Source organism: Martes martes, assembly GCF_963455335.1.
Source record: "Martes martes genome assembly, chromosome: 5".
NCBI classification, from domain to species: Eukaryota; Metazoa; Chordata; class Mammalia; order Carnivora; family Mustelidae; genus Martes; species Martes martes.
In genome coordinates this window covers 148,554,968-148,580,691 of record NC_137892.1, presented here as the reverse complement: position 1 = coordinate 148,580,691, position 25,724 = coordinate 148,554,968, and the positions used below count along the sequence as shown (strand labels likewise).

General features: G+C 36.3%; 1 protein-coding gene across 1 annotated transcript in view; it reads right to left on the bottom strand.

Moving 5' to 3' along the window:
- Positions 1-25,724, bottom strand: part of CDH12 (cadherin 12) — a gene marked incomplete at both ends in the record, with an annotated part of 268,874 nt that overhangs the window by 82,632 nt on the left and 160,518 nt on the right. Inside the window, 1 exon segment of the mRNA XM_080804545.1 lies at positions 9,114-9,233. Within this exon segment, the coding sequence (XP_080660671.1) occupies positions 9,114-9,233 (120 nt within the window).

Below are 25,724 nucleotides of genomic sequence, written 5' to 3'. Positions count from 1 at the left end.
TTTTTTCCCAAAATATATTACACAAATGGCCAACACATACAGGAAAAAGGTGTTTAACATCAATAATCATCAGAAAAATGAAAATCAAAGGATTATCACCTCGCACTTGTTAGAATGATTATCAACAAAAAGACAAGAGATAGCAAATGTTGGCAAATGTGGCAGAAAGGGAACACGTGTGCACTGTTGGTAGGGATGAAAATTAGTGCATCCACCATGGAAAATTCTGTACAGGTTCCTCAAAAAATTAAAAATAGAATTACCATATTTTTCAGTGATTTCACTTTTATGCATATATCCAGGAGAAATGAAAACAGGATCTCAAAAAAATTATCTACACTTTCATGATCATTGTTGGATTATTCACAAAAAGCCAAGATACAGAAACAACCTAAATGTTCATCAATAGATGACTGGATAAAGAATATATGATACACACACACACACACACACACACACACACATACACACACACATCCATTTGCACACATCCATTTCCCATCCATTTGCAATAGCATGGATGGACCTTGAGGGTATTATGCTAAGTGAAATAAGAGAGAGAAAAAGAATATTCTATAATATTATTTATATGTAGAATCTAAAACAGCTGAACTCAGTGAAACAGAATAAAATGGTGGTTACCAGGAACTGTGGAGTAGGGGAAATGGGAGTTGTTGGTCAAAGACACAAACTTGCAGTTATGAGATGGATACCTTCTGGAGATCCAACGTACAGCATGGTGATTACAGTTAATATTACTATATTATATTCTTAAAGGTTGCTAAGAGAGTAGCCCTTAAAAGTTCTTACCCCAGTAAAGAAACAAAAATTATGTGACGTGATGTAGGTGTTGACTAACACTGCGGTGGTAGTCATTTTGCAATATTTAAGTGTATTAAATCAATGCATTGTATATCTTAAACTTACATGGTGTTGTACATCAATTATTTCCCAGTAAAGCTAGAAAAATGTTAATTATTAATTTGAGACTATTTTGAGAGATCAAGAGAGAGAACAATGGACAAATTGCTCTATTCTCCACTCACTGAGGATTAGAGTCCAAAGAAGTCCTGGTTCACTAGTCTGCTCTTAAAAGAGAAGTCATAGTGTTGAGGCAAGAGTGTGAACCATATAGCACTACCCCTCTACTCTGAAATCCAAGTCACTCAGAGTGAAAACTTCACATGATCCCCAACTTCCCACTTAACTCTCTGACCTTATTTTTCACACCCCCCTTCTTCAGTCACCAGAGCTTTGCACATTCTCTTCCCTCCATGGGCAATGTTCTTCCTACGGTTTACTCATGAACAGCTCCTCTACTTCCTTCATATCTTTTCTCAAAGCCCTTTTCATAGGACTTTCTTGGTCATTCTACCTAAAATTCTATACCGATTTCACTTCCTATTGCTTCTGTAACAAATTGCCACAGACTAAGTGGCCTAAAAACAAGACAAACTTATTATCCTATGGTTAGGGAGGCCAGAAGGCCAACATGGATCTTGAGGGCCAAAATCCAGGTTGCGGCTAGATGCATTCATTCCTTTTTGAAGGGTTTTTATCTTCTAAAAGATCTCTGAATTCTCTGGCTCCTGGTTTTCTTTCTCCACTTCTAAGGTAGCAGCATAGCATCTTTGAATCTTCCTTGGACTCTGACTTGCCCACCTCTTTCTTACACTTTTAAGAAGACATGCAATTAAACTGAGCCCACATAGAAAATACAGGATAATCTCCCCACCTTGTGGGCAGGTAAGTAGCAACCCTAATTCCATCTGCTACTTTAATTCCCCTTCCTTATGTAATATAACATAATCACATGTCCCAGGGATCAGGGCATAGAGATGTTTGGAAATCATTATCCTGCATACCACACATAACCCTCCCCAGCCCTTCCTACCCTCTCTCTCTACTTATTATTTTCTTCTCAGCCCTTACTGCTATCAAAACACTAATATTTTGCTTGCTTATTGAGTTTGTTTTGTGTTTCCCACAATAAAGTGAGTATTCCTGAAGGTGGGGATTTTGTCATTATTTTGTTTTCCCTGTAAGATACCTAGTTCTAGAACAATGTGAAGCGTATGGTAGGCACACAGTAAATATTAATAAAATATACAAATTAACATACAGCAATAAGCTTAGGAAAGTTACCATATACCCTTCAAGAGAGATGATGATTGAATATATTACTAGGAATTTTGGTCATTATTGATGGTTGATCATGAAAATATTCTTGATGTAATTTTGAATGAGATGGAGTTGTTAGTATAGATCTATGTATATGATAGCTAGTATCTTATAAAAAAAGATTAAATGCTATTTTTGCATATGAAAATGATAACCCTTAGTAGATCACACACTCCAATGCTGGTCATGTCATGATTGACCTTTTAAATTATGAATCTGGAGGAAGCATTAGCAAATATATCATAATGTCCAAGTCTTTTAGGAACTGCCGATAGATGGTAGAATAAAAAATAATAATTATAGGTAAAAATAGTAATCTTAACTTTATCACAACATAAAGTTGCTTTGTTTTTTTTTTTTTTCAATTCCACAGCTAAATTGTATTTTAAAGTACTTGTATAAGTCCTGGTTTTGCAACAATTTATATGAAAAGCTACTGAGTTCCTTTTCATTACAGTCTTAAATTAGTCTAAAATTTTAAAATGTGAAATGGGGTTTTTAAGAGCTAGTGCAATCTTTAGAAATATTAACAAAAATGTTGTGTCTATCACTACACAGATGAAGTGTATAATTTTAAAAAATGTTGTTGCCAATAACTCAATAATGTATTTTAAGGACAAGAAGAGTTATTAGGTTACCTTCAGTAAGAAGAAAATTTAGAGACCTTCTTCCCACCCATAGCACCCCTTAACCTTGCTTTAGGACTCAGAAGACACTTCCTAGGACCTCTTTCCTCAGAAAGTTCCCCTCTCAGTCTGTATCAGTGCTCAGCAGTCATAATACATACCAGAGAATTTCATCCTACAAAATTCAACTGTCATCTTCTGAGGACCTGGTGGCCTCCCTCCGGGTGATAGGGACCCACTTGAGGATCTACTTGACTCATCTTGGTATCCTACTAGCAAAACACCTGTGAGGCCATTGGTTCTACATTGACATTCATCCCATGAATAAATAGGCCCAGCACCCCCAGCTCATTGCTCATCATCTCTTTAACACTTACAGCGATGGGAAACTCACAATCTCGTGAGGCACTCCTCTTATTTAGGGACAAGTACTGAGATCCTCTTATATGTACATGAAACCAAAATTCTTTGTTCATGTAACTCATACCAGCTATGATAGCACTTTTCCTCTCAAGCAGCACAGAATACAACCACTTCCTCTACTACATAACAGTTCTACAACTTCCTCAAGTCTTGTATCACATGCCCCTGGAGTATTTTCCTTTTAAAGCCAAACATTCTCAGTTCTATCTGCTGATGTGTGCACTCCATGATTTCTAAAATAAGGCAAGCGAAGTCCATGCAGAGTTCTCGGGAAGTGAGAGGAGGCAGAATACAAGGGAACCATTCACGGGAGCACGTTTTTAGTCATGCAGTTTTACTACCCATAAATAAAATATTACAAAATAAGTAATATGGGATGTAATAGCTTAATAATTATCTATTTCCTTGACTTATTTTTCCTGCCTTGTATTTATTAGCATTATTGCTCTCCTTGCTCTCACTATGCCCATAGTCAGACCTTGTCTGAATGCAGAAAGCATTAGAGGCATGACGACTTTGTGTACGTAACCCCTCTTAACCTGCCCTCGAATAAAGATGATGCTCTTTCTTTCATTAGCACCTCAGCACTAAGGTGTCTGGAATCTCTCAGACTTTACTTTGAATTAATATCAAAAGCATTTCAAGTCATGAAATATTTTAAGTATTTATATAGTAGTATCAAAATTAGCTCAGAGTATAGTCAAACCCAATGTTTCAATTATACTCTGCAGCTTTAAAACACCAACACATTGTTAAAGACCTAAAAGAATAAATATCAGTTAGAATCAAAGTGGAAGTTTCACTTAAGACACAGGCCTGGAGATTATAATTCCTGAATAAAAGGTGATAGTCAGACTCAAAGAGTAAAAATCTTGGGGCGCCTGGGTGGCTCAGTGGATTAAGGCCTCTGCCTTCGGCTCGGGTCATGGTCTCAGAGTCCTGGGATGGAGCCCCGCATCGGGCTCTCTGCTCAGCAGGGAGTCTGCTTCCTCCTCTCTCTCTGCCTGCCTCTCTGCCTACTTGTGATCTCTGTCTGTCAAATAAATAAATAAAATCTTAAAAAAAAAAAAAGAGTGAAAATCTTGAGGAAGTGTCAGTTCTCACAGCAACATTTTTCAAATTTCCCTAAACAGAACCTAAGACAGGATCACAGAGCATGAAACAGCTGAATGGTGAATAAAAGGGAAAAAATGCAGCTTGTGTATTCAACTCTAGCCTCATTCAATTGTTTTCATATGGATTCTAGAAAGGCATATATAAATGCATAAGATACAAAAAAAAACTTATACGTTGTTTTTGACAATACACATAAATGAAAAGATATCGATGAAAAAGTTCTGGAGATGGATAGCAGTGGTAGTTGTAGAAAAATGTGAATTTTTAAAAATATTTTATTCATTTATTTGACAGAGGGACATAGAGAGCACAAGCAGGGAAGCAGCAGGCAGAAGGAGAAGCAGACTCCCCGCTGAGCAAGGAGCCCGACATGGGACTCAATCCCAGGACTCTGGGATCATGACATGAGTGTAAGGCAGATGCTTAACCAACTGAGCCACCCAGATGTCCCATCAATATGAATGTGCTTAATGTCACTACACTGTTCCTTTAAAATGGTTAAGATGGTAAATTTTATGTTACGTATATTTTATGACAACAAAATCGTTTAAAGTTTATAGGTTTAAAAAATGTTGAGGTAAAATAAATAATGATGCTCTCTCAATAAGGGGTCAGATTATTTGGAAAAATGGTACATATCATCACCACATGATACATATGTAGTTACCCAACTCAGACTAGTTTTTTAAATCATTCAGGGAACAATTTAAATATTGTAGAAGAATTTTGAACATAAATTAAGACACGAGGTCAATCATTTATAGTAATATTTGTTTTCCTAAATAATTCTATTATCAATGTTATAGAGATATTTAGCATCCTGATTTCATGCAATAGATAAAATATTATAAAATATTGTAATGCCTATGTTTAATGTTTTATAGATTATAGATTTTTTATGCATAAAAACATTATATAAAACATACAAAATATAATATGCTAATATAACACTTTAATGCTTTATAAATAGTAAGTATAGTGGATATAAACTTTATTTAATGTCATAGATTTGGGACACATGGGTGGCTTAGTCGGTTAAATATCTGACTTTTTTTTAAAACTTTATTTTTCAGCATTCCAATATTCATTGTTTATGCATTACACCCGTGTCCCATACAATACATGCCCTCCTTAATACCCACCACCAGGCTCACCCAACCCCTCACCCACATTCCCTCTAAAACCCTCAGTTTGTTTCTCAGAGTCCACAGTCTTTCATGGTTTGTCTCCCCCTCCGATTCCCCCCAACTCACTTCTCCTCTCCTTCTCCCAATGTCCTCCATGTTATCCCTTATGCTCCACAAGTAAGTGAAAGCATATGATATTTGACTCTCTCTGCTTGACTCTTGATTTCAGCTTGGGTCATGATCCAAGGTTGTGTGCTCACTGGGGAATCCGCTTGAGACTCTCTCTGCCTCTACCCATCCCCCCTCTCTCATGCACACTCTCTTCCAAATAAATAAATAGATCTTTAAAGAGTGTCATAGATTCATCACACTTGAGGTTTTAAAAATATTTAATAATAACTTGAAGTAATTATATATGTGTGTATACACACACACACACACACATACACACACAAATGTATGTGAATTTTAATTCACAGTAAATAATTTCATAGTTAAGCTGGATAATTGCCAAATTAGCCAATTTTAAAGAGAACGATTATTTCCAAGCTTATTTCATAGAATGCATCAATTTATATTCCTTATAAATAAGCCTCCTATATTCACTTGGTAGAGATGCTAGGAATATTTGTCAAAAAGCAATATCACTAAGGAAATGTCTTCTATTTTCTCATTCTAAATGGATAATAAATGGTTATATTTATCTCTTCATAAATATTTAGGCATAAGAAATTCTGATGAGATTCTTCCTTTAAAAATTATTTTAAAGTGTATTCTACACTCAAATGTGGAAAATTTTAGATAATATTAGTTTTTCATGCATTTTATTTAATAACAGCAAAAGGAATCATAAAAGGAAGCTATATGGCTGGAACAAATGGAGACTATTTCTGAGAAATTGCAATTATCCTTGATTTTTTATTTATTCTTATGTACCACAAGGTGATAAATTTGACAAAAAGTCTTCTTAATGGTTTCTGTGCATGAAGAACTAGTTATCATTCTATTAATGAAGTGCCTCCTCATCCACTCTTTTCCTGTCTAGTGGTCTGAGGCATTGTTAGTATCAAGACTTCTGTCTCCAGTGAAAATCAATGCCTCAAAAAATCTATTTCATTGTTTATGCCAGAATTGTTTCACCTTTAGTTCTAAATAATAAGCATTACATAAAATATAAATACATAGTTATTAAAGGCATACTATGAATATACACATTCTCTTGTAAGATAATACTTTCTAAAGGCATTAGAATTAGTCTGAAGTTGATATTGAACAAGTAAAGCCAAAGGGACAGAAAGTGTTTTGACTCAAAAATTATTGTCTGTCTGATATTAATTCAACTGTAACTATTTTATTCTTAATCTATGGTCTATGCTTAAATTCATCTTTGTATGGTTTTCTCTCACCGTTCAGCTAGATACTGACTATATCTATAGTTATTTCATCCATATTAATCCCTTCATCTTTCTTCTGTCACCTTATTCTGAGTTTATATAAAATCACCTGTTCTGTAGAATTAATCACTACAACCCGCTAAGTGTACTCTAATACCCAGCCTCCCCTCCACCAATCTCTGCATACCCTCCTTTTTCTTTTTCCCATCCCCTCTGACTCTGAGGAGTGCTTCTGAGAGGCTGAAGAGATGTAAGACACATATACTTCTCTTAATTCTGTTTCTAGTTAGATTATCCATTATGTGAAATTTGGAAAAGATGGGTAATTACAGAAGAAGAAATAACGCATAATTTTGTCATCTGATAAAAAGGATTTATTATAGTTTAGATAATTTCCCTTCAATATTTTTTTTATATACTCAGCCTGTTGTCCAATCCTTCTTCATTCTTCTTGAGTTTTGTACCATCATAAATGTCATTGAACAACTTCCCCAAATTCTTCCTTCAACAATTTTTCCCTACAAATATATATGATTTCCCACTGTTAAGGAGCAACCATAGACGTTCCTTAACATTGATATTGCCAAATATCTTATCCTCATTGCCACACTTCTTAAAAAAATACTTCATATTGTAGGTGTAACTTCCCCATCACATACTCAGGCTTGACATTTGACATTCTGACTTTTGGTTTCTGACCCTCTTTCCAAACCAAAAGAGCTTCTGTGTCCTAAACAAACCTTTCTAGATTCCCTTCTTAAAAGATTGATGCTGTCCTTATTACAAACTACTCTTTTTTTAGGTTTACAAAAGGGAGCAACTTCCTGCCTTATTCCCATAACTTTTTGCTGATTTCTCTCCTCTGTGGGCTTAATGAGAAGAGTAGGAAATGAGAGAATAGCAGGTTCATTTGCAGAAAGTTTTGTAGGTTCTCTATTCCTAATTAATTGACTTTCTGTTTCTAGGTGACATTAAAACATGGGTAATTATTAATTAACCTATATCTAATTGGTATTCCAGATTTTAGCAAATACTTATGGGGGAGTGCTAATTTTGAAATGTTAAGCCTATTTGAATACATAGTGTCTGAAATTAAGACTTTTCAAATTGATATTGCTCTTTAAAATGTATTTACCAATTTAAAAAGTAACATTAGTACATTAACAATTTATTTCATTATTGCAACCTAATGTAATAACTAGTATTGAATTCAATCTGCAATATACATGCCATATAAGAATTTATAAAATAGCTATCATTGTGGAGTTCTGTTTTAACTGTGACATGGAATACCTATTTTGATGGTCAGCATGGTCAGATCTCTTTAAAAACTATCTAGCGTTCAAAAAAAAACAGATTCTCTAGACCAGGTGGACCTGCTCTAAGGGAACAGAAAATTTTCTAAGTGCATAGTATCCTGCCCTTTCTATATTTTCCAAAGATTCTTATATATTTGGCTCTGAAAAGTGCCATTCAAATGTTCTGATTTAAAAATTAGACCAGCTTCAAAAGCATAGACCAGAAGAATTAGTGATCTGGGTGTTTCGAGGTTGTCAGCCGTCTTCTCCCCTCTGCTGGAAGCTACGTCTCTATTAATGCAAATCCAAATCAATGATCCATAACCCCTGATAAATACAGCAATAGGGGCACCTGGGTGGCTCAGTGGGTTAAAGCCTTTGCTTTCGGCTCAGGTCATGATCTCAGGGTCCTGGAATCAGGCCCAGCATTGGGCTCTCTGCTCAGTGGGGAGCCTGCTTCCTCCTCTCTCTGCCTGACTCTCTGCCTACTTGTGATCTTCGTCTGTCAAATAAATAAAATCTTAGGGGGAAAAAAAAAGACAGCAATAGAGGCCCCATGATCTTACCACATGTTATTAAGGCCCCAAACTGCCTATAATTGAACCCAAACAAGAAAATCTGAAATGTAAAGTTATTTTATCCAGAAGAATCACACAGAAAAATATGACCAGGCTTCTTGAAAATTTAAAGTAAATCATCCAGGTAATCTCTAACGTGGGGTTGGGACTTGACACGTACATGTGAAATGGCTTACATTGACACAGGGTTCCATCCAGAGGAAATGGTTCTGCAGCCGTAAGGTAAGATCCTATCTTCCTCTGCGTACTGTACACCACACTGAATCTTTACTGCATTTTTTAGAATAGGTAACTTCCCATGCCAAGATTTAATTAACGTTTAAATATTTGAAAGGAGTGGTGATACTGTTGTCTCTAATAAAAAATTTACCTGTCTTGGGATCAATAGAGAAATAAGGTTGTCCCTGAAGAATGCTATAAACGACTCTGGCACTGTTTCCATAGGTCGGGTCGTCCGCGTCTGTGGCCTTGACCTGGAGCACATATGCACCTGGAAAATAAGACAGTGTGACTCTAGCATCTTTGTTTTTTAGAGCTTAAGGTCATGTTTTGTTTTTTTTTTTATCTGATGGATTCCATTTTTTTTTTAATTTGTCATTACTCAATGATTCTGTGTATATATGATGCCACTGAGAATGATGTAACTATTATAACCAAACTGTTGGGTAACAATATAGCTCTTAGTGCAAATGATACATATTTTAAAAATCTATTTTAAAAGCTGTGTTCATTTCCAGTAGCTAGATGATTGAACTGAAAGTCATCATGATAGCTTTATTGATTTATACACCAAAAGATACATGACACTGCTTACATTAGCTCATCTGCTTACTATAGATGCTTTAATTTCATGATTGGGTTATCAATAGAGAAGCTAAAAGGTTTGAAGGTTTACTGAACTTTAGAGGCTGTAAGTAACTTGCACTGTTATTTAAAAATCAACAACTACATACTACCATTAGGAAGACTTTAATTAGGACAGAATATCTGAGAAATCAAGGATCCAAAAATAATTGCAATTATAGCTACAGGAACACCTCTAGGTCTAAGGATTCAGTGACGTAAGAAAACATTAAAGGCAATCCAAATTCTCGGTATCTTTTCTCGTGTTTTCACTAAGAGAAGTTAAAAGGAGATTGTTCTTGTATTTTTGTCTCATATATTCATGGTCATAGTTAAGTCTTTCTCTAAGACCTTTTTGACTATATCTTCATATCCTGTTAAGCATTACTATACTGAGTTGAGAACAAAGTAAAATCAAAATTACCAAGTTCAATATAAATAAAATCAATATGTTGCTAACGGTTAGAAGGAAATCTCTACTGAGCACAAAGGGAGGGATACGTACACCCAAAGTTAGAAAATGGACAGAATGCTCCTATTCTTGGAGGCACTCAAAGTGACTGCTTAATTTTAGGAACAAAGGATTTCTCCTTTCCAGTCAATTATTCATTCAGGCTTTACACTTCAGGTGGTACAAAGCTGGAACAAATTCAGTCTTAAAGGTTTGCTTGTAAGCTAAGAGAATGAAACATCTCTTCCCCTCTACCCTTTTGTCTGTTTGTCAGGTTAGTAAAAAAAGAAATTTAAAAATGATAACTTTCAATAGACATTCAATACCAAATGGCATTGAGTAGATCTTCAATACCAAATGTTTTAAGAATGCTTAAGAATGCTTTGGTGAATTCTAGCTATTTCAAGATATGAATGATAGGTTTTATTTCAACAGTCTTTCCCAGGAAAGGAAATTTCTAGAAGGAAAGTAGGCACACATTTCTGAGATGTCAAGAGTGATAACATTCCTTATCATCCACCATCACCATCATGATCATCATTATCAATATTTGCAACATCATTAATAATTATTTGACAAATAGGCATTAAGGACCTATATTAGATATTCATCAAAAGTATGTTCTCCTTTATGCTATAGGAATGAAGTATTGCAAGACTAACTTAACTTCTTTCCTCCTTTCTGTCATGCAGTGATTTTTCTGGTATGACCAGCATCATTACTATCACTGCATTGCACATGTGCTGTATAGGCAAAGTCTAGAAATACTAAATAATTACCCAATCCTAAGTATAAATGTTGTAGTTAAAAAGTTGTGAGTTGTTCTTCTTTATGGATATATTTGAAAAAAAAGGTATTATGTCTGCTAAGAAATGTTTAGTTACAAATTCAATAAACTTTAACCTAACTCTCACCATATGCTTAATAAGAAAGACAAAGATGAATAAGATAGGTAATATTTCTTAATTCACTCTTTAAATATTTGAGTTTAAATTTAAAAAATGATTAACATACAGCATTTAAAACTACTTTTGGAGGAAACTATTTTGCTGTATACTTAGTGTTCATATTAATATTAAAAACAAAAATGTAGAAAGGAAGATGCTTATATTATTCATCTTTGTCCTACTTACAGAGCATATGATTACAGCAGCATTATCTACAATAGCCAAATTATGAAAACAAAGTCCATCAACTGATGAGTGAATAAAGATCTCTCTCTCTCTCTCTCTCTCACACACACACACACACACACGTGTACACACATGGGAATATTACTCAACCATAAAAAGAACAAAATCTTGACATCTGCAACGACATGGTTGGAGTTAACGAGTATAACTCTAGGCAAAATAAGTTAGGGAAAGGCAATCATCATATGATTGCACGCAGATGTGGAATTTAAGAAACAAATGAGCATAGGGGACAAAAGAGAGAGGTAAACCAAGAAACCAACTCTTAACTATAGAGAACAAACTAATGATTACCAGAGGGGAAGTGGGCCGGGGGATGGGTGAAATAGGTGATGGAGATTAAGGAGGACACTTGTGATGAGTATCGGGTGCTGTATGGAAGTCTTGACTCACTATATTGTACACCTGAAACTAATATTACACTGTCAGTTAACTAATAGAACTTTAATAAAAAACTTAAAAAAAATGAATGTCCACTCAGTTATAGTAGAAATTATCTTCAGTTTAGTGAAAAGGCTATTCACTAAGAACCATACCTAATTTGAGAGCTCTTAGAAGTGCCTCCATAGGTGTTTACAAGGAGACTTAAACATCATTATATCAGCTTGTTTTGTCAGATGCTCCCTGACATTTTACAAACTAATTCAAAGGACAGAGATTTCCTCCATTGGAAAGACTCAGTTGATCATCTGGGGCATGTAAGTCTCAAAATACTACCTTCTGCAGGGCTTGGGTAGCACAGCAGTTCCTGACCCTATTAAACACTCCGTACCCAAGAGGTGGGAGCAGGAGGTTACACCTGGGAACATGTTCAATGTGCAGCAAGGGAACAATATAATCACAAAAACTGAGTAGTCTGCTTGTACCTAGCAGTCATCTTGAGATGTATTCTCTTATCACCCAAATTCAGGGTGACAGTATAACCACTCCAAATGCTGAAGTGCAGAGAGAATGTAACTCAAAGAGAAAGCATTCCTTTACATCCAGCTGGAGACAGAGTGTACAACATGCAATGGAGAATACAGAACTACTTAAATTTTCCATGTAACACTGCTCTGATTGGTGGTAAGTTAATTCATGTAGTTTTAAATAATACAGCTACTACTAAAAAAGTTATTTTATAGTAATAGTTAAATTCCAAATTTAAGCACTCACTCCCTATATATGTATAAGATATAAGATTAATGTCATATATAAACATACATTTATAGAATACCAGGGGACAGAAAAGGTGAACACTGAGAGTTATAGAAATATCACCTAGAAAGAACAGTCTTTAGGAGAAGCCCATTTGATATAAACTGCAACTAAATCAGGGTTTCACTAAAATATCTAAACGCTTGAGAGTTAATATGAGAAACAATTCAGATCGAATTTTTAGTGTACTTGTACATATATATATAAATATATTTGAAAAATTAGTTGCATTTTGTAAATACACAGTTCTAATATGATATGATTTCAGTTTTGTTTTGTTTTTTTATATAAAGATGTTTTTTATTGTCAACAAGAGTGGGCTCATATAAAATGGTAGAGAGGATGGAGTAGAACTAAGCCTTAACTCACAATTTCTGCCCAAGTAGACATTAACTTGCTGATTGATTCATTCTTCTTTCAATCAACAAATGTTCAGTGGTACATACTATATACCAGGTACTATTCTCGACCATGAAAAATAATGTGTTGCATAACTATTTGTTCTAGTAATTGCTCCCTCCAGCATGATCATTCTATATCCTATGCATTTTTTTTTCACATTTGAGGTGTTAAAAAAAAAAAAAAACAACTTGGTAGAAATATGTTGAAAATATAGGTGGATTATGGGGCACCTGTGTGGCTCAGTTGGTTAAGTGTCTGACTCCTGATTTTGGGTCAGGTCATAATCTCAGAGTCCTGGGATCAAGTCCTGCTCTGCGCTCAGCGGAGAATCTGCTAGATATTTTCTCTCTCCCTCTGCCTCTGCCCCTCCACCTGCTCATGCTCTCCCTCTCTCTCTGTATCTCTCTAAAATAAATAAAGAAATCTTAAAATAAGAAAATATACGTGAATTATATCTAATTTATGGCTTCTATAAAGTCTTTTTTTAAATTTCCTAGATGTATAAAAATATTCTACTCGTTCAGTATGTTCTTTGCTTTTTATCACCCTGCAATTGTCTCAGCTGGTCTGGAGGAGCCTCACTTTCCTAATCGCAAGCCTGAAAAACATCCTAATTTTTTCTTCTCCAGCTCCTTTCACATAGGAGCCTCAGAGTCACTGTCCCATAACACAAGGTTGATCTTGTTGCTCCCCTTTCCTTTAAAAAATAAGTTAATTTTTTTAAAGCTCTATTTTTTTAACCCCTTAGGTCTTAAAACCTAAGAGGTTCCTATTCCTCTTGAAAGAAAAAATCACCTAAATTTATGGGCATGATAGGAATGGGTTTCAGAATCTCTGCAGATTAAGTTTCTGACGGTGCTGTGGGAGACCCCACACGGAGCCTGTAAGTACTTAGTTACTGTGGAGCTAAGGCTCTTTTATGTCTCTGTATACTTGCCCACTGGGTCCTGCTACCCGGAGCCCTTCAGCCTCCACCCCTTGAAGAAATTCTCCACACCCTTGATGTCCCAACTCTACTGTCACCCTCTGTGAATGCTTGTTTTTCTACTACCAGCAGAGACCCTTTGTTCATCCCTCTGTATTCCCAACAGTCTTAACACATTTTTATTTTTTGAAACTCAGTTCATTATGTGTGGCTTCTCATGGGCTACAAAATCTTTTACATCATCAGCCGTTCCATATCCATTCTTTTCACATCCAGTCTGTCATGACCAAAGTCCCAAATAAATATTTATCAGTTGGGTACAAACACTACTATAGGTACGTAAGAAAGACACACATACTATATATACTGTACTCTAAATGGAGACCTGGCAGTTAGTTATGGCCTTTAGAGTACTTTTTGACATGACACTGTGAGTTTAACTTATCTTGAATTTCTAAAGTACATCACCATTTTCACTTCAGAAAGCAGAACCAAAAGGAGTGGCATTGCATTAAAAAAGAAAAAATCAAATAAGCAAGATTGCACCACAATATGAAATGCACACCCAAGGGGAGTTAATATAAGTTTTTTGCTGATTATTTTAACCCTTCACAAGACCGAAATATAAATAGGAAAAGAGAGACAAATCACATCAAGAGAGACATGTAAGGCACCGGGTGGCTCAGTGGGTTAAGCCACTGTCTTCAGTTCAGGTCATGATCTCGGGGTCCTGGGATCAAGTCCTGCATCGGGCTCTCTGCTCAGCAGGGAGCCTGCTTTCCTCTCTCTCTCTCTGCCTGCCTCTCTGCCTACTTATCCTCTCTCTCTATCAAATAAATAAATAAAATCTTTAAAGAAAAAAAAAAGAGAGACATGTAACTTTCTTTCAGCTTTTGCCTTATGTATATGTTGCATTATAACCAAGAAATAATGCAATTCCACTTAGAAAGGTATAGAATGAAATACACGGACATTTCTTTCCAAATAGGATTGGAAAATAAATGTACACTTTATTACATAAAAAAATATATCAAGCAGCAGAGAAATGTAAAGCTGAAGTGTTTTTAGAATGAAGTTAGAGATCGTGTGTGCACACGCGCGCGCGTGCACGCAACATGAAAAGATCCTACAAAGGAATAGGATATTATTACACATCGAAACATGAGGTCTGCTAAAGCCAGATTTAATTATAAAGTAAAATTAAGCATGAATGCACAGCAGGTGAGTTTAGTCTTTAAAGTAACTAGGTCTTTAATCAATTTTGCATTAGACCTCACTGTACTACTCATGAACACTTGGCTCTTAGCTTCCTTCTATGGATTCTCTTCCTATATTTGCCCTTTAAACTTGTAAATGGCTCCTCTATCCTTTTTATCTTCAACAAGGGCTACATATAAAACTTTCACAGGGATTACGGAGAACATCAATTCCTGGGCCTCCATCAGATAATCTAACTTAAATGTTTTTGGGTGTACCAGGTATCAGAAAGTTTTAAAATCTTTGTAGATGAGTCTGATAAGCCAAGTCCTACACAGTTTCGCCAATTAAGAAAGACTGGATTGCTCACCATTGTGGTTATTGTTTTTGCCTCTGGACCCTTAAAGCCTATGCTTGGATCCTAGATTGACCTCTAGCCAACCATGTGACTTCAAACTAAATACTTAATCTCTCCATTTTAGTTTCTTCCTCTGAAAACAAACTGAAAAAAATAGTTAGCATCTTCTAACAGTATTAAATGAGTTAATGCTGATTAAGAAATTATAAGTTTTCCACATAACATGTGCTATTTAAGTGTGTGACCAAAACACACGTACATATTTAAGTTTCTGTTCTGCTCTACAAGTAGGGTGACAAGACCCAAATATGTAACACTAGCCCAATTCCTGTCCTCAAGTCCCCCATCCTAATATTCTTACACTGATCTGGACTTTATCTCCTATATTTGAGAAAAATGTAATTTTGGAAAATGTTTTAAAAGGCATTAAAATACAAACAAGTAGACTACAACAATGTTGTCTCACTTTGTTAGAGATCCAAGAAAGAAGAGTTGGTATACTTGTTAAATCTGCCTGAAATAACCAGAACTTTTCAAGATTAGTAAAGACATATGTCATAAAAATCCCCCAGAGTTGGGGCGCCTAGGTGGCTCAGTGGGTTAGGTCTCTGCCTTCCGCTTGGGTCATGATCCCAGGGTCCTCGGATCGAGCCCCACATCGGGCTCTCTGCTCAGCAGGGAGCCTGACTCCCCCACCCCCGCCCCGCCGCCGCTCTTCTCTCTGCCTGTCTCTGCATACTAGTGATCTCTCTCTCTCTCTCTGTCAAGTAAATAAATAAATAAATCTTAAAAAAAAAAAAAAAAAAAATCCCCCAGAGTGGATTGTATGCCCTCTTGAACTGTACTTCTAGGACAGAAGCAGGCAATTTGGTTTTATACTGTCCTCAACTCTGACTCTCCTCAGCCTGGCTACAGAGCAGCCCTTGGCACACCCAACACTTTGACATCCACTTAGGATTTGGTATTCAGTCCAAGCACCCCAAAGCACTCTAAGGTTATAAAACTTTCCTTCTAAATATATACTAAATATTTTAGACTATACCTATTTACACCTTGTGATTCAAATGTACTTTGATGGATAAGGGAATCCATTTTTATGAGCACTTTATCTCTCCATTGTGTGCCAAGAACTGTATACCACATACACCAGTAAAAATGCTAATGACTGCTCCCAGTGACACACTAAATTCCAATTACCAGTGATGATACACTGTTGCTTCCTTTGTGCCCAATGTAATTGGAAATTATTTTCATGGATGCTGTCAGGAAATTCCATAGAAAATGTGATGAAATACATGAGTTTGGAATTCATTCATTCAGTGGCTTTCAGTTATAATTCTCTAAGCTTTTTTTTTTTTTCCATGCAGTATTGTGTCCTTAAGGATTAAAAAAAAAAATTGCTTCTCATTAAATGCAGTTAGCCAAGATGTTAAGTACCATTAATGTAATTCGTTATTTAACACACATTCTACACTCTTAAAATTATTTGTTTTTATTTGATTGGATGATTCTGCCATATTAAGGATAAAAAAAGATCTCTATCTCTTTACCCATTTACAGATCTTCCTCAACCTACAGTGAGGTTACATGCTGATAAACACATCCTAGGTTGAACATTATCATAAGTTCAAAATACATTAATACCCCTGAGCTACTGACCTAAGGAACATCATAGTTTAACCTAGCCTAACCCAAACACACTCAGAACACTTACATTAGACTACAGTGGGCAAAGTCATCTAACATAAAGTCTATCTAGAGATTATCTGTATTTATCTATGAATCCATCTACCCATCCATTATGTGTGTGCGTGTGTATACACACACATGTACATGCATATACACATGTATACACATATGTATACATGTATACATATACATATGTGTATATACACATGTGTATATATATGTACGTGTGTGTGTGTGTGTGTATACTTATCTGTATCTATCTTCCTGTCCGTTGACCTACTTAGCTTTAGCAAGAGAAAAAAACAAATTGTATATGTACGTGTATAGGGTGTGTGTGTGTGTGTGTGCAAACCAGAAGAGTTGGATCCTAGAACTAGCTCTGTAATTAAATAGATATATGATTGTTTTGCAAGTTATTTCAATTATGTAAGAATAATAATATAATTTGAGTGAATAGTATGGTAATCCACTCCCCCAATGAATCCTACCTAATCTTAAAACTCTCTGCATAGATAGTCATATATCACTATGCCCCTCACACTTCCATTTATGTTAAAAGAAGCTTAACTCCCATGAAGGCAGTTGGCTCAAGTTTAACTGACAAATACAAGCTTTTTTTTTTTTTATTTTTTTCCTGGCTAATGTTGAAGGTTTAAGAAGTGTAAAGGTAACCCATTTCTAGCCTATAAAACCAGAGATATTTGTTAAGAACTTCTGGGAAATGCTGTCTTTCTCTTCTTCCCTGGAAGCTTAAGGTATGCAAAAGTCTGAACTACCAAAGTCACTTCAACATGTTGGGGAAAACATGACTAGAAACAGTGAGACACAGGAGGTCACAAACTTGTGAATCCCAGGAAAGAAGATGAGGAATCTCGATCAAACGTGGCTGAGGCTCAGCCTCCAAGCGTTTTGATGATTTGAGGCCAGAAACCCCTTTTTGTGTGAGATTTTATACTTGGAGCTGGATTAGGATTTTTTTTTTTTATAACTTTCAAATTAACAAAATTTTGGCAAGTCACTTAAACACTCTAAGCCTGTTATTTCAAATTGAAAGTAGGAGCATAAATACTTGGGATCACTTGGAACTCATTTTGCCTTAACTCATGAGTAATGCATGTAAATTGCTTAGCATAATAACTAACATATAAGAAGCCCACATCAAAATGGTCATTGTTAAAATTCTTCAACTTTATAATGAAGGGTAATATTTTATTGTTTCCCTCTAATTCTAATAATTGCTCGTGCAAATTGAAACAAAATCCAATCTTAATGCTTTTCAGAATGTCTTTCCCATTACTGGAGATTAATCTTTTGGTTATAGGATTTTGAAAATATTACTGCTTTGTCCAAATCATTCAATGGTGTGCCATGCATCACGACTTGGCATCTGGATTCCTTCAAGACAAAGTCTGAAATCCATCTGTGTTTTCATTGTAAAATATATATTCTAAAATTTAACTCCTCAGCTTCTCGAACCTCCTCTTTGGGAACCTTCTCGATCCTCCTACTATGCATCAAAAATCAGGACTCTGCTAATTAATTTGGGGGTAATAAGTCTGAGCCTCTCATCTAAGAATTAAAAACACATATGTGGATCATAAGGAATAGCACAGAGGGAGGGAAAACTGAAGGGGAAAAAACCAGAGAGGGAGACAAACCATGAGAGACTCTGGACTCTGGGAAAGGAAGTGAAGGTTTCAGAGGATGGCAGATGGGGGAATGGGGTAACCAGGTGATGGGTATGAAGGAGGGCACGTGTTGTGATGAGCACTGGGTGTTACATGCAACTAATGAGTTGCTGAACACGACATCAAAAACTAATGATGTACTATATGCTGGCTAACTGAACAAAATAAAAAAAAATAAAAATTAATTAATGAATTAATTAATTAAAACGTATATCTGAATTTCGTAACAGTTTGTAAAATATACCTTAAGCTCTTTGTATATCACCTCCTTCTGGTTTCTTCCACTATTGCCTGTGCCCAAGCCGCATCACATGATTCAGTCTACTTCGAGAAGTACCACAGACAAACTTGCTCACTCTTACACTTTCACAGAATACGAAATGTCCACAGCTCCTTCCCTTAACTGAAATTTTGCTTTCCCCTGAGCCTAGTTCCTCCGTAGTAGTGCATTTCAGACTCACAGCTGCATTTTGTCAGCCATCCAACACAGCTTCTGATTTACTGGTCTTTCCCCCAAGAGTGCAAGGTGGTCCTCATGCTCACCTGCTTTGTCTAGAGGCATGTAAGAGGTTGATAAAAATCTCTCTCCCACGTTGCCTCCAACAATGGCCTTCTACTGTGATCACCATTTCTTAATCTTCTCTACAGACTCCTTTTCCTCTCCCTGGCCTTCAAAGGTTCATGCACGTCAGGTTTTCCCTCACTCTGCATGCCTAACTCAACACTTTGATTCCTTATTAGCCTCTAGGTGCCAGCGACTGGATCATCATTTATATTGGCCAGTTTCTGCCATAACAAAATTGCAAGTTAACTAAACCAGATATGCCTAATTTCTTGGTTACAGTCTAAACTTTTTAATCATTTTTTATACCCAGGGCAGTCTCTTTCACTGACTAAGCATTGCTAAAATATGTTTGTCGTCTCCATTCTGCCACTACTTTTGTTCAAAATTTTATTGTTTTCCACTTGAATTATAGACTATAATACATATCAGTGTTTCCTGCTATAACAACCTGCCATCCACCTTGTGTATTTAAGCCACATTTGTTTTTGTTTTTCAAATTGTAAATTTGATTTTGTCCTCAGCACTATATCCTTCATGTTCTTTGGGAATCGGCCTCTACCTACATTTCCAAGTTCATCTCTTGCCAAACTGTCCACTTTTCACTGCTTCAATACAATGTTCCTTGCCTATGACATACCACTACTTCATATCCTGCTCTTTACAGGTTTGTCATGGATGTCAGAAATGTCCTTTGACACCCAGAAGAACTACAGCCGAAATTAAGCACTGGCCTCACTAGCTTCTCTTTCAGAAACTCATTCCCATATGTCCAAAGACTGTCTAGTTTCACTTCTCTGCTGTTTTCATGAGACAGCAAGCATGATCCACAGAGCAAAGACTGTTCACAGAAAAATCTTTGCTTTTTGGAATCCTAGTACCTACTATGGAGCCTGGTACATAATGGACATGTAAAATACATGCTTCTTGAATGAAAAAATTAAAAAAAATGATTTGGGCTTCGAAAATATTTTTGATTAGCTAATGTTAGAAGTTAACAATGAAACCTTTATAATATCCTTTAGTTGAGGCAAAAGATTAAATGTCCCCCCCCCCAACAGTTTTGACAATGATGCTGCTTTGCTGTCTGTTACAGAACTCAAAGGAGCAGCTTCAAATCAAAAGTGCCTTGAGAACTCTTAAAACCAGTTCCAAAAGAATACAAGAAATCAATTACTAGCACTCCGGTCATCCTGACACATCAAACCCGGCTAGGTCTGCAGAACAGTGTGTCATTCTGTTTCAAGGAAAGAATGAACTTTTGTAAAAGCAAGAATTATACTAAGGTCACATTTATGGAAAGTTATTATTGTAATAAATAGCAGTTCACGCTACCCGGAACCAAGTGAGTTGGTCATTGATTATTTCACAAACTCAAAAACATGACCACATGACATGGCACTATTGGCAAGAATGCTCATGAATCTACATAAACAGTGATAGACGCTATGGATAGCTATGAAGTAACCATAATTATAGCCATTATTGTTTAAATAATCTTAGCTAATAGAGAAAGATATGTTATTAGTGTGTAAATTACTGTGGTTTTATTTCAAGGTGTTTTTTTTCCTTTTAGGTTGCTGTGGTTGAATGTTACAATTTTTTTTTTTTTTTTAGTTTTTCTAGTCTATTTGGTATTCTTTATTCATTTGCAGTACATGTAGGTAAAATGTGTATTCAGCAGAGATTTCCTTTTAAGTAGTTTCAAATTTTAGAAGCAAAAGTTCTCAAGAATGTTTTTTTTTTTTTTTAATTTATTTATTTGACAGAGATCACAAGTAGGCAGAGAGGCAGGCAGAGAGAGAGGAAGAAGCAGGCTCCCTGCTGAGCAGAGAGCCCGATGCGGGGCTCGATCCCAGGACGCTGGGATCATGACCCGAGCCGAAGGCAGAGGCTTTAACCCACTGAGCCACCCAGGTGCCCCCTCATGAATGGTTTTTAATTGACAGTGGTTTTTGGAGATATTTCAATGGAAACTGACATCAGAATGGCTTAAAGGTACTGTTTTGTTTGCTATTTGGGTTTTCCATTAATCTAATTTGAGTGAGTTAAGAAGAAATCTTACTCTTAGGCATCATCCTGTTTATTTGTATGCAAGTTTTATCTGATGGGGAATTTTGCATTTTTAAAAATTTATTTATTTATTTTAATAAACATATAATGTATTTTTATCCCCAGGGGTACAGGTCTGTGAATCGCCAGGTTTACACATTTCACAGCACTCATCTTAGCACATATGCTCCCCAATGTCCATATCCCCACCACCCTCTCCCATCTCCCCTTCCCCCAGCAACCCTCAGTCTGTTTGAGATTGAGTCCTTTATGGTTTGTCTCCCTCCCGATCCCATCTTCTTTCATTTTTTTCTTTTCCTACCTCCCCAAGCCCCCCACATCACATCTCCACTTCCTATTATCAGGGAGATCACATGATAGTTGTTTTTCAACGAATGACTTATTTCGCTAAGCATAATACCCTCTAGTTCCATCCACGTCATTGCAAATGGCAAGATTTCATTTCTTTTGATAGCTGCATAGTATTCCATTGTGTATATATACCACTTCTTCTTTATCAATTCATCTGTTGATGGACATCTAGGTTCTTTCCATAGTTTGGCTATTGTGGACATTGCTGCCATAAACATTCGAGTGCACGTGCCCCTTCGGAGCACCACGTTTTTATCTTTAGGATATATGCCCAGTAGTGCAATCGCTGGGTCATAGGGTAGCTCTATTTTCAGTTTTTTGAGGAACCTCCACACTGTTTTCCAAAGTGGTTGCACCAGCTTACATTCCCACCAACAGTGTAGGAGGGTTCCCCTCTCTCTGCATCCTTGACAGCAACTGTCATTTCTTGACTTGTTGATCTTAGCCATTCTGACTGGTGTGAGGTAGTATCTCATTGTGGTTTTGATTTGTATTTCCCTGATGCCGAGTGATGTGGAGCATTTTTTCATGTGTCTGTTGGCCATCTGGATGTCTTCTTTGCAGAAATGTCTGTTCATGTCCTCTGCCCATTTCTTGATTGGACTATTTGTTCTTTGGGTGTTGAGTTTGATAAGCTCTTTATAGATTTTGGATACTAGCCCTTTATCTGATATGTCATTTCCAAATATCTTCTCCCATTCTGTCAGTTGTCTTTTGGTTTTGTTAACTGTTTCCTTTGTTATGCAAAAGCTTTTGATCTTTATTAAATCCCAATAGTTCATTCTTGCCCTTTCTTCTGTTACCTTTGGTGATGTTCCTAGGAAGAAGTTGCTGCTGTTGAGGTCAAAGAGGTTGCTGCCTGCGTTCTCCTCAAGGATTTTGATGGATTCTTTTCTCACGTTGAGATCCTTCATCCATTTTGAGTCTCTTTTCGTGTGTGGTGTAAGGAAATAATCCAATTTCATTTTTCTGCATGTGGCTGTCCGATTTTCCCAGCACCATTTGTTGAAGAGGCTGTCTTTTTTCCATTGGACATTCCTTCCTGCTTTGTCGAAGATTAGTTGACCATAGAGTTGAGGGTCTATTTCTGGGCTCTCTATTCTGTTCCATTGATCTATGTGTCTGTTTTTGTGCCATTACCATACTGTCTTGATGATGACAGCTTTGTAATAGAGCTTGAAGTCTGGAATTGTGATGCCACCAACTTTGGCTTTCTTTTTCAATATTCCTTTGGCTATTCGAGGTCTTTTCTGGTTCCATATAAATTTTAGGATTATTTGTTCTATTTCTTTGAGAAAAATGGATGGGATTTTGATAGGGATTGAATTAAATGTGTAGATTGCTTTAGGTAGAATGGACATTTTCACAATATTTGTTCTTCCAATCCATGAGCATGAAACATTTTTCCATTTCTTTGTGTCTTCCTCAATTTCTTTCATGAGTACTTAATAGTTTTCTGAGCATAGATTCTTTGCCTCTTTGGTTAGGTTTATTCCTAGGTATCTTATGGTTTTGGGTGCAATTGTAAATGGGACTGACTCCTCAATTTCTCTTTCTTCTGTCTTGTTGTTAGTGTAAAGAAATGCAACTGATTTCTGTGCATTGACTTTATATCTTGACACTTTACTAAATTCCTGTACAAGTTCTAGCAGTTTTGCAGTGGAACCTCTTGGTTTTCCACATATAGTATCATATCATCTGCAAAGAGTGATAGTTTGACTTCTTCTTTGCCAATTTGGATGCCTTTAATTTCTTTTTGTTGTCTGATTGCTGAGGCTAGGACTTCTAGTACTATGTTGAACAGCAGTGGTGATAAAGGACATCCTTGCCATGTTCCTGACCTTAGCAGAAAAGCTTTCAGTTTTTCTCCACTGAGAATGATATTTGCAGTGGGTTTTTCATAGATGGCTTTGATAATATTGAGGTATGTGCCCTCTATCCTTACACTTTGAAGAGTTTTGATCAGGAAGGGATGCTGCACTTTGTCAAATGCTTTTTCAGCATCTATTGAGAGTATCATATGGTTCTTATTCGTTCTTTTGTTAATGTATTCTATCACACTGATTGATTTGCAGATGTTGAACCAACCTTGCAGTCCTGGAATAAATCCCACGTGGTTGTGGTGAATAATCCTTTTAATGTACTGTTGGATCCTATTGGCCAGTATTTTAGTGAGAATTTTCACATCTGTGTTCATCAAGGATATTGGTCTATAATTCTCTTTTTTGATGGGATCCTTGTCTGGTTTTGGGATCAAAGTGAAGCTGGCCTCATAGAATGAGTTTGGAAGTTTTCCTTCCATTTCTATTTTTTGGAACAGTTTCAGGAGAATAGGAATTAATTCTTCTTTAAATGTTTGGTAGAATTCCCCTGGGAAGCCATCTGGCCCTGGACTTTTGTTTGTTTGGAGATTTTTGATGACTGTTTCAATCTCCTTACTGGTTATGGGTCTGTTCAGGTTTTCTATTTCTTCCTGGTTCAGTTGTGGTAGTTTATACGTCTCTAGAAATGTATCCATTTCTTCCAGATTGTTGAATTTGTTGGCGTAGAGTTGCTCATAGTATGTTCTTATAATTGTTTGTATTTCTTTGGTGTTGGTTGTGATCTCTCCTCTTTCGTTCATGATTTTATTTATTTGTGTCCTTTCTCTTTTCTTTTTGATAAGTCTGGCCAGGGGTTTGTCAATCTTATTAATTCTTTCAAAGAACCAGCTCCTAGTTTCCTTGATTTGTTCTATTGTTTTTTTTTTTTTTTTTTTTGTTTCTATTTCATTGATTTCTGCTCTGATCTTTATGATTTCTCTTCTCCTGCTGGGTTTAGGCTTTCTTTGTTGTTCTTTCTCCAGCTCCTTTATGTGTAGGGTTAGGTTATGTATTTGAGACCTTTCTTGTGTTTTGAGAAAGGCTTGTACCGCTCTATATTTTCCTCTCAGGACTGTCTTTGTTGTGTCCCACAGATTTTGAACCATCATGTTTTCATTATCATTTGTTTCCATGAGTTTTTTCAATTCATCTTTAATTTCCTGGTTGACCCATTCATTTTTTAGAAGGATGCTGTTTATTCTCCATGCATTTGGGTGCTTTCCAAATTTCCTCTTGTGACTGAGTTCTAATTTCAGAGCATTGTGGTCTGAAAGTATGCAGGGAATGATCCCTATCTTTTGATACCAGTTGAGACCTGATTTGTGACCCAGAATGTGGTCTATTCTGGAGAATGTTCCATGTGCACTAGAGAAGAATGTATATTCTGTTGCTTTGGGATGGAATGTTCTGAATATATTTGTGATGTCCATCTGGTCCAGTGTGTCATTTAAGGTCTTTATTTCCTTGTTGATCTTTTGCTTAGATGATCTGTCCATTTCAGTGAGGCGAGTGTTAATGTCCCCTACAATTATTGTATTATTGTCAATGTGTTTCTTTGATTTTGTTATTAATTGACTTATATAGTTGGCTGCTCCCATGTTAGGGGCATAGATATTTAAGATTGTTAGGTCTTCTTGTTGGACAGACCCTTTGAGTATGATATAGTGTCCTTCCTCATCTCTTATTATAGTCTTTGGCTTAAAATCTAATTGATATGATATAAGGATTGCCACCCCAGCTTTCTTCTGATGTCCATTAGCATGGTACATTGTTTTCCACCCCCTCACTTTAAATCTGGAGGTGTCTTTGGGTCTAAAATGAATTTCTTGTAGGCAGCATATTGATGGGTTTTGTTTTTTTATCCATTCTGATACCCTGTGTCTTTTGATTGAGGCATTTAGCCCATTAAGATTTAGGGTAACTATCAAGAGATATGAATTTAGTGCCATTGTATTGCCTGTAAGGTGACTATTACTGTATACTGTCTCTGTTTCTTTCTGATCTACTACTTTTAGGGTCTCGTTTTGCTTAGAGGATCCCTTTCAATATTTCCTGTAGAGCTGGTTTGGTGTTTGCAAATTCTTTCAGCTTTTGTTTGTCCTGGAAGCTCTTTATCTCTCCTTCTATTTTCAATGAGAGCCTAGCCGGATATAGTATTCTTGGCTGCACGTTTTTCTCGTTTAGTGCTCT